We start from the raw sequence: 17,179 nt of genomic DNA on the forward strand, positions 1-17,179 counted from the left end.
TGGGATAGACAGAAAGAAGGCAAGAGGAAATGAGGGCATCCAACAAAGAGGTGGACGGATTGTGTGAGAGAAGACCTACAACACTCAGACATTTGAACAGTACACTTGAAATGAGTGGTAGAGGGGGAAATGCATAGACTGAGAGGTTTATCCATTGGAAGGATAGAGCATCCACTTTCCAGGCCTTGCTGTAAGGTTCCCTGGTGCAGAATTTGATGAGCTGATGATTGGAGTGGGAGGATAACAGGTTCACCTTCGGGGTGCCCCATTTCCGGGTTACAAGGATGAAGGTTCTGTGGTCTAGCTGCCACTCATGTGAGTCTAGCAGGTTTCTGCTTAAGTTGTCTGCCAGAGAGTTTAGGGAGCCTGGCAGGAATTGTGCTAGCAGGTGTATTTGCATGGCTGAGGCTTTGTGCCAAAGGGTCATGGCGAGGCTGCAGAGAGGATAACAGTGAGTCCCTCCCTGCTTGTTGATATACCACATCACTGTGGTGTCGTCTGTTTTGATCACTAGCGCCCCTGGGGAGAGTAGGGGGTCTGAAAGCTGTCAGGGCGTGCTTAACAGCTAGCATCTCTTTTTGGTTGATGTGCAGATGTATTTGATTTGGGCTCCAATGGCCCTGAATGCATATACCATCCAGGTGTGCACCCCAGGCGGGTCTATGTTAAATATTCGAACATCCAAAATGTCAAACGTTACATGGTTGAGACCAAATGTTCGACATTTGGATGTTCGAATATCACATAAAAATAAAAAAGAAAAAAAGAAAAACACACCTTAACAGTATGAGCAGGGGGGCAAGCCCCCCTGCGCCCCCCACACCCCCCTACTTAAATATACCAACTTTGAGACCGCACTTCAGTGTGGAAAAGGGAAATTATCCCTATATGCTTAGTATGGCGCCGTTGAAAGTCATTCTTCGAGAAGTTGAGAGAAGTAGCCTGTCAAGCAGGCTTGTTTTTCTGGAGTAAGGATTGCCATATGGGATGCTGTGTCCAGGCTTGCTCCCAGGAATACAATTTTTTATGTGGGGACTAGTTTTGAATTATTTTCATTGATAGTATACCCCAGGGAGGTCAGTAGGTCCTTTACAAAGGTTAGGTGCTGTAACAGCTTTTCCTGACTGTCTGCCTGAATCAGACAATTGTTTCAGTAGGGGTAAATTTGAATATTTCTTTGTCTGCAAAAAGAAATGGCTGGAGCCAGGCATTTTGTGAAAACTCTGAAAGCAGTGGATAAGCCAAAGGGAAGCGCAGAAAACTGAAATTGCACAGATCTAGCCCTGAAACAGATATTTCCTGAAAGATTCACTGATTGGGATGTGTAGGTAGGCCTCTTGTAGGTCTAAGGTGGCTAACCAAGCATCCTTGGAAAGCATAGGAAGAAGCTGCTGGAGGGTTAGCATTTGAATTTTGGTATCACCAGAAAGGTGTTTAGAATGGATAGGTCGAGGATTGGGCACCATGTGCCCTCTTTTCTGGGTACCAGGAAGAGTCTGGAATAGAAGAGTACAGTTGTGTACACTTACCATAAATGTAGATGTTCGAGTGTATTCACTGTTGCAATCATCACATTTGGGTTATCTGCTTGCAGTAGCCCTCAGTCGGCCTGATTATCAAAGTCTTGGGTCCTGCATCGGTTGCTATCTCATCTTCCATGATTATAAAGCATGCAGCCAATGCCATTACATCAGTTTTTCTTGCCCCAGATGTCAGGTGCCCCCATAACGGGAAGCAATTACATATACAAGGTTACACCGCCAACAAAAAAATCAAATACACCAAAAAGCTTTAAGCATAGTAAGCAAGAATAGAGGTATAGCCAATAGAAGTCAGGGGGCTGGAGGGAGGGTAACTAGGACTGCAACAGTGAATACACAAGAGCATCTACATTTACAGTAAGTGTACACAACTGTACTATGTTCTTCATGTTTCACTGTTGCAGTCATCACATTTGGGTAGATTCCCAAAGCTAAGGATGGGAGGAGGAAATTAGATAGCATTAGGACCAGGTATAAGGCCCTGCAAGACTGCTGTGGCAAAGTCAGCTCTGGATTTAGAGAAAATTGGCAAATGGTAATGCTTGGTGAAGGTATGTACAGAACTCCAGGTAGCAGCTTCTAGGATACCCCTGGTAGGGACACCTCTGAGAAATGCTGTAGAGGTAGATGCAGCCCTGGTGGAATGTGGTCTAATCCCCTGTAGGGTAGGTTTTCCATGGAGCTTATAGCAGAAATGAATGCAATGACCTATCCATTTAGAAATGGTTTACTTTGAAATGGCCTTCCCCTCTGCCCCTGTAGCAAATGCAACCAGACGCTGTTCAGATTTCCTGAGAGGTTTAGTCCTGTCCAAATAAAATCTAAGTTGCCTGTGCACATCTAAGGAGCTCAGTATCTGTTCTCCTTTGTTCTGTGGATTAGAAAAGAAGGTTGGCAAATGAATGGACTGAATAAGGGCTACACTGGATACCACCTTTGAAGGAGGGATTGGTCCGGAGGGACACCCTTGTCAGCATGAAAAATTATAAAAAGGCTCCACTGCCATGAGGGCCTGTAATTCTGACAGCCTTCTTGCTGAAGTGATGGCTAAAAAGAAGGCTGTTTTCCAAGAAAGGAATTTTAACTCTGCACTTGCAGCTGGCTCAAAAGGAGGTAGAGTGAACTTTTACAATACAAAGTTAAGGTCCCAGGCTTGAGAAGGGGCTCTCCTGGGTGTTCTTAAGTTTTTGGCCCCTCTGCGGAACTGTGTATGAGAGAAGAGGGGTGCTTCTGTGTTGTAATGAGCTGAAATGGCAAAGGCATGAATTTTGATGGAGTAAAAGGAAAGACCCTTGGAAGGATCTCAGTTAAGTATTGAAGAATCTGAGGTAAATTGGGAGCTGCTGTGCCCTTCCCCTAAGTTTGGTTCCAGGAACGGAATCTTTTCCATTTTTCAGCATAGGAGTTTCTAGTACTAGGCCTCCTTGCCTCCAGAATGACATCCAACACTTGCTTACTGAGGGATGGTAATGGAGAGATCAGGTAATTAGCCAGGCTGCCAGGATCAGGGCATGAAGCTGTGGGTGCAGAATCTGGCCCTCCTGCTGTTTCTCAACATTTTGAATATCTTTGGTTCCAATTTCCACTCGTGTGGGTCCATGAAATTTCTGCTTAGTTTGTCTGCCAGTGTATTATCTTTCCTGGCAGGAATTGAGCCTGTAGGTGCACTTGATAGCTCAAGGCTGTGTTCCACAGAGCCATGGCTAGTCTGCAGAGAGGGTATGAGTGGGTTCCCCCCTGCTTGTTTATGTACCACATGACAGTGGTGTTGTCCGTGTTTACCATTAATTTCCCTGGAAGAATGTGGTCCTTGAAGACTGTCAGTGCATTCTGTACAGCTAACATTTCTTTTTGATTGATATGCAGGTGCATTTGACTTGGGTTCCATTTGCTCTGAATGCACTTCCCTGCCAAGTGAGCCCCCCATGCATAGTCTGATGCATCTGTTGTTAGGGTTTGGGTGGCAGGGGGTAAAGTGAATGGCAGTCCCTTGTTTTGGTGGCAGGCCTCTGCCCACCAAAGGAACTCTATCTGTAGACAAGGTATGATAGGAATCATTGCTTCTAGATCCTGAGAATGTTGACACCATAGGCTTTTTAGATACCATTGTAGTTTCCTCATATGGAATTAGGAGAATGCAGGAGGCCATGAACCCCAGGGCTTGCATTATGTTCCTTGCAGATAGCTGGGTCTTTGTGGCCAGTAGTTTGAAGTAGGCTGTTAAATGAACTTGTTTCTCTGGCGTGAGGAAAGCCATCTTGGAAATTGTGTCCAAGCTTGCTCCCAGGAATACAATTTGTTGGGAGGGTACAAGATGTGATTTCTTTTCATTTATCGTGTACCCCAGAAAAGTTAGCAATTTCTGTACAAACGCCAGATGATTCAATAGTATGTCCTGGCTTTCCACCTGAATTAGACAATTGTCCAAGTAGGGATATATTTGGATATTTCTTTGCCTGCAAAATGCAATGACTGGAGCTAGGCACTTTGTAAATATCCTGGGCTCAGTAGATAAGCCAAAGGGCAGTGCAGAGAACTGATAGTGCATGTAGCCTGCTTTGAAGCGTAGGTATCTTCTGCAAGATTCCCTTATTGGGATGTGCAGGTAGGCTTCCTTTAAATCCAGCATTGCCAACCAGGCATCCTTACCTAGCATAGGAAGCAGCTGGTGAAGAGTTAGCATCTTGAATTTTGGGATCACCAAAAAAGTGTTTAGGATAGAGAGCTCCAGGATAAGATGCCAGGAGTTGTCTTTTCACGGCACCAGGAAAAGTCTTGAGTAAAAACCTTGTCCATTTTCCTCTTCTGGAACAGGTTGAATAGCCCTGATGCTTAAGAGAGAGAGAGAAAATTTGTTTTTGAGCCTCTGCCCACTGATTTGGGGGTAGATCTGGCCAACCGTTTGGTGTTGGTAAGGAATGAAAGTGGAATCTGTATCCTTGGGAAACTACATTTAAAACCTATTTGTTCTGGATAATAAGTTCCCAATTTTTTGCCTGCAGGACATTCTTTCCCCCTAAAGGAACAGTCAGTTGTGCAGGGCTTGGAAGATTTAAAGTTAAGTCATTGAGCCAGTTTACCATGGGGGGAGTCTTACCACTCCCTGCTTTGGAAGTGGGAGCCCCCCACTGCTTAGTCCAGTGAGTACCTTGGGACTGAAGTCTGGGTGTTCTGCTGGTTCTGGGTTTGGACTGAGAAGGCCTGGTAGAGACAGGAAAGGACCAATTTTTAGACGGCCAATGCCTACTAAATCTGGGAGGCTGTACTTGCAGGAAATCTTTAACAATTTGCATAGATTTAGCTTTTTCCTCCATCTTTTTAAGTACTTCTTCTGCTTTGTTGCCAAACAGGCAGTCTTGATTTAAGGGAGCATCCAGCAATTTAGCTTTAACATGATCTGGAAAAGACTGCTCCTTAAGCCAAGCATGCCTTCAAACTACAGACCCAGTGACAGCAGCCCTGCAAGATGCCTCTAGTGAATCAAAACCACATTGCAAAATATGTTTTCCAACTTGTTCAGCAGAATGCATTAAATCCCGTAAATCTTTATTTTCAGCACAGTCAGGAATCAACATTATTTTCTGTTTAAGCAATTCAGTAATATGCTGCTGATACTTTAACATATGAAACTGGCAGTTTAAGGCCCTAATGGCCAAGGTTGCAGAAGTGTATACCTTCTTACTTCATCTATCCAGCGCCCAGGAATCTCTATCAGAGGAGGTAGGATTTTTGGCAGTAGTAGCCTTAATGCCCTTGGGTCCCTGTGAAATGGTCTCAGGATTTTTAAAGAGGAACTTGTGAGACCCAGGAACCCTGTAATACCTATCAGGTTTTCTGGGAGCAGGAGGTAAAGAGTCAGGGGCCAAGCTAGATTCTGAAAAGGCATCATCAACAATGTCCAGTACGGGGGGGGGGGGGGGTAGCTAAAGGCCTGTGTTGGGCCAGGAGTAAGAAATCCCTAAGCCTATTTTTAGAGTCAGAATAATCCTAGATTTCCCAGCGGAAATGCTCCCTAAGAGTATGCAAGGTTTCACCAAAAGAGAAATCCTCTGGAGGGGAAGCAGAGGGAACAGAGTCCACTGCATCAGAATCCTCATAGGTAGATAAGGGTAAATCCTGGTCATCAGAGGAAACAGAAATTTCAGAGTCCTGATCAGAAGAATCATAAGGAAACTCAGTCCTAGGTCTTTTGGAGGGGGAAGGGTGGCTTCCCCTGATCTTCAGCCATTCTTATCATTTGATTTTTAGGCATAGAGGCCTGACCATGCGGTCTGGGCGTTGGTTTTCTAGGCATGGATCGAGTTTTAGGCCCTGAAGAAGAAGATGGCATTGGTTTAATATGCAAGTCAGTAGGCCTGAATGCACCCTAAGAAGCCAGTGCCTCCACAGCGGCTCCGGGCCCATCCACGGTACAGACATCTGCAGGTTCCACAGTTGAAGCATCTCACAGCATACCAGACTCCGAATGGGTCTCAGTAGAGGCCTGCGAATCTGAAGTAATGGGTATCAGGGGCTGCGAAAGCACCTCACTGAGTACCAGCGAACTGGCGACTAGCTTAAGAGAAGCATCTTCAGCAGCTTTGGACCTATGCGATCTGTCTCTGACATTATCTTTGCGTTTTTTCGGTAAGTCGGTAGTCGAGTGGCTTACCGATGCCATATCTGGATAATTGAACAGAGTACCAAAATATTTAGAAGCATAAATAAACTGACGGCAAATAGTTTGTTGTTTAAATAAGGCACAAAACCGACAGCGAGGTACTTCGTGGTCAGGGCCTAAGCAAGGAATGCAGTACGAATGAAAATCTTGATAAGGTATTTGCTTTCCACAAGAAATACAATTATTAACTTTTACTGACTTCGGTTTAGAGCAAGAAAAGGTTTCCCCAATAGGGTACTTAGCTTAGTTGAAGATTTCGGTTCTGCAACTCGAAAACGAAAATTTCAGGAGTCGTCCGACCGGCACTTGCGAACTGCGTCTGCCACTGCACAGCAAGAAAGACTGATGTAATGGCATTGGCTGCATGCTTTATACCCCTGACTACCTGACGTCATGGAAGATGAGACAGCAACTGATGCAGGACCCAAGACTCTGATAATCAGGCCGACTGAGGGCTACTGCAAGCAGATAACCCAAATGTGATGACTGCAACAGTGACACACGAAGAACATCTCCATTGCTTAGATTGCTGCATTCCCTGGGACTGCTGTCTGGGGGGGTGGGGGTCTGCTTCCCCTGGGTCTTGGCTGAGCTGGCCTGGAGGGGGCCGGAAAGGACCAGTGCTTGGAGGGGCAATACCTACTGAACCTCAGAGGCTGGACCTGTAAAAAGTCTTTAACTGTCTGCATAGATTTAGCTTTTCCTTCCATCTTTTTTAAGACTTCTTCTGCCTTCGTGCCAAACAAATTGTCTTTGTTCAATGGTGCGTCCGGTTATTTTGATTTGACATGGTCTGGCAAGGTCTGTTCCTTAAGCCAAGCATGGCTTCTAAGGACAGAACCAATGACTGCTGCCCTGCAAGATTCTTCTAGGGCATCAAAGCCACATTGCAAGGTGTGCTTAGTAACTTGGCTTGCAGAATGCATAAGTTCTTGTAATTCTTTATTTTCTGCACAAGCAGGAAATAAAGATATTTTTTGTTTGAAGAGTTCCATGGTATACTGCTGATATTTTAGCATGTGGAATTGACAATTTAGTGCTCTAATAGCAAGAGTTGCAGAGGTGTATACTTTTTTACCCCATCTGTCTAAAGCTTGGGAATCCTTGTCTGAGGGGGTGGGATTCTTAGCTGAGGTTGCTTTAATTCCTTTAGGTCCTTGTGAGATGACCTCTAGGTCAGCAGTAGGATTTTTGAAAAGGAATTTGTGAAAGTCAGGGACTCTGTAGTACCTGTCAGGTTTCCAGGGAGCAGGAGGAAGGGTGACAGGAGTCAAACTGGATTCCATAAAAACATCTACAACATCCAGGACAGGAGGAATGTCTAAAGGTCTGTGCTGTGGTAAATATAAAAACTCCCTGAGTCTCTTTTTTTGACTGAGGATAGTCCTGACATTCCCACTGGAAATGCTCCCTTGAAATATGTAGGGTTTCACCAAATGAAAAATCCTCGGGAGGAGAGGCCGAAGGAATGGAATCCTCTGGATCAGAATCCTCATAAGCAAAGAGGGGTTGCATGTCTTCATATTCAGAAGCCTCAGAGTCATCGGACTCCTGTTCAGATAAAACTACTGGGGACAAGTCTCTTTTTCTTTTGGAAGGGGTAGCCTGGCTTCCCCTAATAAGCATAATAAGGTCTTCTGCCATTTTATGCATTTGAGATTGAGGCATGGAAGCAGGTGCCTGATCTTGGGTCGTCGGGTTTTTAGGCATAGTTCGTACCCTGAGCCTTAGAACCTCGGTAGTTTTGGAAAGAACTGAAATGCGAAGAAGTCATCAGTTAGTGTCTAGTATCGGTAGTGCTAAGAACTTCCTCAGAAGCTGGTGCCTGCTCAGCAGCTCCGGACCCATCCAAGGTAGAGACATCCACAGGATCCTTAGTTGAAGAAGAGTCTCGCAGAATACAGGACTCTGAACGGATCTTGGTAGCGGCCTGCAAATCCACAGAAGTGGGCATCAAGGGCTGCGAAAGCACCTCACTGGGGACCGGAGAACTGACGACTAGCTTAATGGAAGTGTCGTTTGCAGTTTTGGACCTGTGCGGTCTGTCTCTGTCTTTATCCTTACGTTTTCTCAGAAGATTGGTAGTTGGATGGCTTACTGAAGCCATATTGGAATACGAGGACAGAGAGTGAAAATATTTAGCTACAATAAGGGCCTGACAACGTATAGTTCTGGCATTGAACAAAGCACAAAAGCGACAGCGAGGGACATCATGATCTGGGCCTAAACAGGTGATGCAGTAAGAATGGAAGCCTCAGTGTGGTATTTGCTTTCCACAGGTGAGACAATTGTTAACTTTTTCTGACATAAGTTAGAGCAAGAAAAAAGGATCCCCAATGGGGTACTTAGCTTTAGAAGACTTCAACTTCAATTCTGAAATGAAAACTCAGGTAGCGGCCAACTGGCAGTCATGCAAACTGCTTCTGCTTTGGGCTCCTTGGCAAGAAAGACTGATGTAATGGTGTCGGCTGCCTGATTTTATACCACTGACAACCTGACATCAGTCCTGGAGCAACAGCAACAAATGCAGAAATACTAAGCCTCTGGTATTCAGGCCGACTGAGGGCTACCCCTGGCAGAATAACCCAAGTTACTGAAGCATAGATATTTTCTGCATGATTCCCTGATAGGAATGTGGAGGTAGGCCTCTTTTAGATCCAGGGTGGCTAGCCAGGCATCCTTGGAGAGCAGGGGTAGCAGCTGCTGGAGGGTGAGCATTTTGAATTTTGGGATCACCAGGAAGGTGTTTAGAATGGATAAATCTAGGATGGGGTGCCAGGTGCCCTCTTTTCTGGGCAACAGAAAAAGTATGGAGTAGAAGCCTTGGCCTATCTGTCCTGCAGGAATGTGCTCTACTGCCCTCAAAGAGAGCAGGGAATGGATTTGCTTTTGAGCCTCTGTCCACTGATTTGGTGGCAGATCTGGGAATCCTTTTGGGGTTGGAAGGGTGTGGAAGGAGAATTTGTATCCTTGAGACACAATATTCAGAACCCATTGGTCCTTGGTAATGGTGGCCCAGGTGCTTGAGTGAAAGGAGAGTTTTTCTCCTAGGGGCAAGTGAAGATGGGCAGAGGGGAGGTTGGGAGTAGGTGAGTCATTGTGAGTTCTTACCATAAGGGTGTGGCTTAGAACTTCCTGATTTTGAAGTAGAAGTAGTCCACTGCTTAGATCTCTGCATTCCCTGAGGCTGCTATCTGGGGGGGGGGGGGTCTGCTTCCATGGGGCCTAGGCTGGGCCTGTTTACTCAGAACAGGAAAGGACCAGTGGTTGGAGGGACAATGCCTGCTGAACCTAGGGGGCTGGACCTGTAAGAAATCTTTAACTGTTTGCATGGATTTTGCTTTTTCTTCCATCTATTTTAAGACCTCTTCTGCCTTAGTGCCAAATAAGTTATCTTGCAAATAAATAAATAACTCCCAAATGCTAAAGGTGGTCTGTCACAAAAACAGTCAATATTGGCAGAAAAAAAGACAGAAAATCCACCCAAGGATGGCCAATCAACGAAATCCACAAGTGTTCCAATTAAAATGTAGTCCTTTAATACAAATAAAACTTCGACTTAAAAATAAAATGAAAAATAAAAAAGCTCAAAACTGTCCCTTGAAGATATCCAATAAGCACTTTCGACTGTTGTCTTCCTCAGATCGTATGTGGATTTCGTTGATTGGCCATCTTTGGGTGGATTTTCTGTCTTTTTTCTGCCAAATAAGTTATCTTTGTGCAAGTGGCATCCAACAATTTATATTTGATGTGGTCTGGCAGGGGTTGTTCCTTAAGCCATGCATGTCTTCTAATGACAGATCTAGTGACTGCTGCCCTGCAAGAAGCTTCTAGGGCATCAAAACCACAGTGCAAAGTGTGATTAGTTACTTGACTTGTAGATTGCATTAAGTCTTGTAAATCTTTAGAATCTGCCCAAGCAGGAAAGGTAGACATTTTTTGTTTAAGAAGTTCCAAAGTATGTTGCTGATATTTAATCATATGGAACTGACAATTTAGTGCCCTGATAGCAAGAGTAGCTGAGGTGTATACTTTTTTACCCCATCTGTCCAATGTTCAGGAATACCTGTCTGAGGGGGTGGGATTCTTAGAGGTTGCTTTAATCCCTTTAGGCCCTTGAGAAATTACTTCAGGATCAGCTGTAGGATTTTTAAAAATATATTTATGTGAGTCAGGGACTCTTTAGTACCTGTCTGGTTTTCTGAGAGCAGGAGGTAGGGTGTCAGGAGTCAAGCTGAATTCAAGGAAAACATCATCCACCACATCCAGGACTGGCAGGATGGCCAAGGGTCTGTGTTGCGGAAGGTTGAGGAACTCCCTGAGTCTCTTTTGAGACTGAGGGTATTCCTGACTCTCCCATTGGAAATGCTCCCTTAAAGTATGCAGGGTTTCCCCACAGGAAAAATCCTCTGGGGGAGAGCTGAAGGAATGGAGTCCTCTGGATCAGAATCCTCATAGGTGGAGAGTGGTTGTATGTCTTCTTAGTCAAATGCATCAGATTCATCTGACTCTTGTTCAGACAAAAGAACTGGAGACAGATCTCTTTTACTTTTTGAGGGGGTAGCTTGGTTTCCCCTGACCAGCATGATAAGGTCTTCCGCCATTTTAAGCATTTGAGACTGAGGCAAGGGTAGTAGGCGCCTGAGAGTGGGTAGTCGGTTTCTTGGGTGTGGTTCGAACTCTGGGCCTAAGGAACTCGGATGTTTTCAAAAGAAATGTAGTCGTGAAAGAAGATGTCGGTTTGTGCTGAGATTCGGTAGTGCGAAGGACTTCCTCAGAACCCGGTGCTGGCTCAGCGGCTCTGGACCCATCCAAAGTAGAGATAACCGCAGGATCCTTCGATGATGAAGAGTTTTGCTGCATACCGGACTCTGAAAGCATCTTGGTAGAGGCCAGCGAATCAACTGAAGTGGGTATCAGGGGCTGTGAAAGTGCCTCACTGAGTACCGGAGGACTGATGACTAGCTTAACAAAAGCATCATCAGTAGGTTTGGAGCTGTGCGGTCTGTCTCTGTCTTTATCTTTATGTTTTTTTGAAAGATCTGCTGTTGGATGGCTTACCGAAGCCATATTGGAATTCGAGGACTGCAAATGAAAATATGTGGCTACAATAAGGGCCCGGCGATGGATAGTTCTGGCATTAAAGCACAGAAGCGATAACGGGGGACATCATGGTCTGTGCCTAGACAAGTGATGCAGTAAGAATGGAAGCCTCGGTTTGGTATTTGCTTTCCACAGGTGAGACACTTATTAACTTTTTCTGACATCGGTTAGTGCAAGAAAAAAGGATCCCCAACGGGGTTCTTAGCATTAGAAGACTTCAACTTCAGTTCGGAAACGAAAACTCAGGTAGCGGCCGACCAGCACTCGTGCAAACTGCTTCTGCTTCAGGCTCCATGGAGAAAGACTGATGTAATGGCATCGGCTGCCTTACTTTATACACTGACGACCTGATGTCAGTTCTCAAGCGACAGCAACCGATGCAGAAATACTAAGTCTCTGGTATTCGGGCTGGCCGAGGGCTACCCTGGCAGGGATAACCCAAATTTGATGACTGCAACACTGAAGCACGAAGAACATCTGTACCAGAGTAACTTCCTTCCTTTTAAAGACTCAGAAAGATGCTCCATGCAGGGACCAGCAATATTTAAAGAAACACAAGCTCTTAAATACACAATTAAAAGTAGTTCTAGAAGTACTCACTTAAAAAATACTTACATAAAATATACTTACATAAAATAAATATATGTCAAGAAATGTTCCTTCAAATAACTAATCTGTACAAAATATATATATATATTTAAAATAAATGTGTTTCTTTGCCGTTGGCCTCCCATGAACACTAGTCTTCACTTTATCGATCACACTTTATCAATCACCATATATCTAAATGTGTGCCCCGTATTGTTTAATGGGTCCCCTTCAGATGGTCAAACTTTTAAAAGCTTGACTTTCATATGGCTGAGACCATATGATTGAGCTTTTAAAAGTTCAAATGGTCTGAATAGGGATCTCCATAGACTGCGGAATGGGAAGATTTCCCTTTACCGCAATGTAGTGCAATCTCGGAGATGGTATATTTAAATAGTGGGGGATGTGGGGGTGCATGGGGGCTTGCCCCCCGCTAGTACTGTTTATTTATTTTTTTTGTTTATTTTTTTTCACATTTTTGAACATTCAAATGTTAGATCATATGGTCTCAGCCATATGAAAGTCGAACATTTCGATGTTCGATTATGTGAAGTAGATCCTGTTTAACACGTTTCGATAATGCATTAGTAGTTTTGTGTTTTTTTATTGAGTATTTATGTTCATAAATTCATTGCTTAATTTTCTTGTCATTTTTTCCCATATAAAAACATAAGCATTTTTTGAAGGACACTAAGCAAACAACGCCTTTGGAATCACAGCTAAAAGAGTCTTTCTAATTTGTATGGTTTCCCTCTAATTTCGAACGTAGCGCCAGTCATTATCAATTTACAATACTGGCAACAGCCGCACTTCCTCATTCCAACTGGTCTTAAAATGTTTTGAAAGGGATGTTCGAACATACTTTTAAAATTCACATTCCTTTTAAAAACAAACTTAGGCCTGACTCGCACTCTCATCCCAATCAAGTTGTCCTCATTAAATATAACCCAATTCTTGTTTAAAATAATTCTTATTTGACTAGCTTCCATAGAAAAAGTTGTAATAAACTGGGTACATTTGCAATTTACGGGGGTCTTGTTGTGGGGTTTACTTTTATAATTATTATTATTAGTATTTGGTACGTATTGTGTGGTATAAGATTAAAATACATTATATTTTATTATATTTATATTTCTTTATTATTATTTTTTTTAGTTTATCATGTTTTAGAAATGATTTTAACATGGTTTGAAATATTGTGAGATTTATATTTATGAATGAAAATGGGTGGGGGTAAAGGGGAGGGTTGCAACGATTGTAAAATTGTAAGAGTCACATGACTTAAAGCTACATTTTTTTAAATGATAGTGTTGCCTGTATCTTTCTATCTGATTAAGTTCATTTAATATTGGACGGGAGCGTTTAACATTAAAGTTGGGTTTTAACTGTTTTAGTTTCTCCTATCCCTCACCTAAGTGATCATACTAGATCTGGAAATCTTGTGCAAACATCCACAGCATTAAAATTACCGTGATGGGGAATTCTTGGCCAGCAAACTGAAGGAAACGATGCTAACGCTCCGAACGATGGAATGTGTCGAGGAGCATTAATCCACACAACAAAGACGTGAGCTCCTGTTGTGTAAAATGCACCCTCCCCTGTACCTTTATAGAGTAAGGGTTGGGAGGGTGGCCTAATGGTTAAGGTGTTTGCCTTGCAAACCAAAAGTGCAGGGTTTGAGTCTCGCAAGGGATAACTGGCTAGGCTTAAAATGGCTCACAAGGGCAGTTAGCTTAGTACTAATCTATGAATCTATAAACATCACGTTGTACTGGCTTTGTGATTGCTTGCATTGTACACTTCCTTTGTACTTATTACATTCCAGGAACCTCCTTATGATTAAATGGGATCAGGTAAATAGAAGAACAGTAATTTTGCTGACAACTTCGGCTATTTAGTCTTTGTTTACTATTTTCTCAGTAACAGGAGTAACTTCTAGCTTGTGCAGCCTGAAAAATATGAACAGAAGCTAGAAATATGACATATACTGCACACCTGAAGTGATGGGGTTCTCTGTTTTTCCACAAAAACTTACTTTATAGAAAATGGAACAGGAACAACATGAAAGAATATAAAGTGAACAACAGAGTCTGTGGTACGTTTTTAGCATAAACACATTTTCAGCTGTCTTGCTGACAAATCACTACTTTTTTTGTATTTAGAAACTATTTTCTAAATGAGATGCTTCTTTGTAAAACCACTTCATTATTATTATTATTCCTGCTAAAGTTTTACCATCTATAATTTAAAAATTATACATTGCGATTACATTACACAAAACACATTTTTATACACAACAAAAAATAATTTCTTCCTAACCTCCTTTGGTGACAATATTGAGATATAGTCTTCATAAATTATGCGTGATTTTTCATCAATAAGACCTTTGTTGACCTCTTTTTTGAGTTCTTCACATGCTAACCAAAACAGCATATTCTCTTCACTGTATTCAGTCCGCAAAAACTGCCTGAAGACATTCCTTCCCGCGGGGTTCTTCATCAGCCTGTCGAAGGACTGTGACCACACGTAGACCTCATCCAAAGTTGGGTTAGTGCTGGTCATCCCGCAAAAACACAGACAAAATGGTTAGTTCTGAAATGTGCAACAACAAAGGTAACATTTCCTGCTTCTAACTTTAAGGATTTTTTTTTACATTGATACATATCATCCCATCCAGCTCTTGACACACCATCCAACTATCCCCTGAGCTATCTGCTTGTTAGTTCTGTATGCCAGAAATGTCTTCTGCAGCTGCACCATGTTACCTTTCAAAAATAATTCACTTTTTCATTTAAAATATTTCATAAATATCCATTACTGTGTTTATAACATTTAATCTAATCATTTTTCCTTCTTTTTACAGTCAAGTAGATCTACACAAGGACAATTTATATTAAATACAGGCAAAGATGGAAACTAATAATCATAATCAACATCAATTACTTTATTATTTTTATTTTATTATTATTCTTGCCAAACAATGTTTTATTCTGATGCTATTGAATTATACGTCTATGAAGAAATGTTAAATATGTTACTATTGTTCCTACATGTATAATTGTATGCCTTATAAGTACAGTTATGTATTTTAAAAAATTTATTTTTAGCATTGTTTTATGTGGAGCTTTTCTCCCCGGGCCTCCGCTGAAAATGGACCTGTGTCCAGTCGGACTTTCCCAGTTATCAAATGTAAAATATAAAATAAAAATAAATAAATAAATGATGTTAATTATATGATTTAATCATTTTTTTTTGTTTCTGTCTTTTACAGTAGAGTGGATCTCTGCAAGATATATGTATGGAAAGTAACCTCATGTAAAGCTTTCAGCCAGCTATCTAATGAGCTGGAAGAACCACACAAAAAATCTTTGTCTTTTACTGCTGATACTTTAAGTGATGAACAGCTTTATGCATCTCTGCCCTGGTCTCCTTCCTGTGGTATCTTACAAGTCCAGTGCAGTTCTCATCACCTTCTATCTTTTACTGCAGTTTTCATTCCCGGGTATGAAGGCATGGGGCACACACAGGGTGACAGAAGACTTGTGAGCAGTCATCAGTCTCCTAAACACATGCTGCCATCTTCTGTACACATTTCACCTATAACATGATATGCATGAAGACAACACTGTAATTAAGTGTCTGTAGTGCTGTGTGCAAAATATGACTAAAAGACAGTTACTCAGAATACCACTATAGTGACCACCTAACCCTTAAAGGAACTAACTAGAACAAAGATTTTGAATGGCACATTTCCCAAATCTCAAAATAGCAAAACGTAAAAACCTATAGAAGCCTGCTGTATCCCTGACTTTATATATAACTCCAGGGTTCCATAAAAAAACAAAAGAGGTGAAATCTCCCACATAAAATGAGTCCCTGCTGGTGCACACCTCACAGACAGTGAATCCTGCAAACAGAAAATGATTGCTGCTCACAAAACACTCAATAAACAAATCCTAACCTAGACTAGCATACTTAACTGCACACAATTTCCTAACCACTACACAACACTTTCAGACTCAAGCTACTCCACAAAAAGAAGGGTTAAGTATTTTTCAGATTCAATTAAAGTACCATACCCTGCAAACATTCAGACTGATTGTTTTTAAATAAACTATTTGTAAATGTCTGCAGTACTACATTTGCATGTGAAATGCACACTTACATATATGTGGTGCTACAAATGAGTGTGACCTGTGCTGTATGTACACCAGAGAGTACTGCTGATGGGTGCACTGCCGCATCTGGGTAGGTGTGAGGCTTGTTGTGCGTAACACTTGCGTTGTACGTTTGTGTGCCCAGTGATGCATGTCAATTTGGCAGTGCTGAAACAGGAGTAGGGCAACTGCTATGAGTGTGTACAGTGCTGCTGTGAGTGATACTGTATACAAATACAGTGGCAGAAAAGCCCACTATGCTGTGTGCGTCTCCGCGTGTTGGTGCATACGTGTGGATGATGCTGCACGTATTGGTGTGGATATCATCTGACATTTAGCATCTTCTTCCATTAACTTCCATCTGTGTACACAGGTGACATTTTCAAACCTGCTGACAAACTCTGGTCTGTCCAACCCCCAATCTTTTTCAACTCCATTACCTGGCAATGTGCACTGTTCGGCTCATTTACTAGCTGATAGTGTTGTCTTGTTCTTTACTCAGCCAATGAGAACATTCCTGGTTTGAGTCCCGATATGCAACTGAGTTACTTTTGGCTCATGGACTTCAGTCCAATCTGTGTGCAGTACAGAATGAATCCGTACAGCAGATTCAAACAAAATGTGACTGACAGACCTTAATGTTCAACTGCACACCCGACTGGGTTGTAGACCACTGTAATCAAGCTACCATGCTTGGCCATTCTGCTGTGTACAAGAACTAGTAGCTGCTAATATGGACTTCTAGATAGAAATGTCAGGATGGACATCTTCAAGCAAAATTACTTCTGTGTGAGTAGAGATGAAAAAAGCGTGACCATGCTTTGTTAATTGTACATTGTGATATGAAAAGAAGCATTGTCAGACACACATGAATACAGACCTTGTTAGACAGCAAAACTGTAGACACTATGACCTCACTCTATGACATTATGATCAGATTTTTATGATCAGATTTTGTTGAATAGAGTATTGCGAAGCATAAGGAAATTTACTGGACATGGGAGTTTGAGAAATATTTGCTTAGAGGTTAAGAAGTTTCCAGAAGGGTGGCACACTTTAAGATGTCATTTAGATGAGAAAGGGAAGTTTACCTGATAATCTAACAGTAAGCTAAGATGTACAAATTGTAC

At 42.4% G+C, this 17,179-nt stretch overlaps 1 protein-coding gene across 5 annotated transcripts in view; it reads right to left on the reverse strand.

Moving 5' to 3' along the window:
- The window catches only part of RGS19 (regulator of G protein signaling 19), an 895,116-nt gene that overhangs the window by 8,532 nt on the left and 869,405 nt on the right, over window positions 1-17,179 (reverse strand). For all 5 annotated transcript variants that reach the window (XM_044090386.1, XM_044090383.1, XM_044090382.1 and 2 more), the window contains exon 4: window positions 14,212-14,446. In XM_044090386.1, the coding sequence (XP_043946321.1) occupies window positions 14,212-14,446 (235 nt within the window). The remainder of the gene's footprint in view (window positions 1-14,211; window positions 14,447-17,179) is intronic.

This window comes from Protopterus annectens, chromosome 12.part0 (genome assembly GCF_019279795.1).
Source record: "Protopterus annectens isolate FY-2018-M chromosome 12.part0, PAN1.0, whole genome shotgun sequence".
In the NCBI taxonomy this organism is placed as follows: Eukaryota; Metazoa; Chordata; order Ceratodontiformes; family Protopteridae; genus Protopterus; species Protopterus annectens.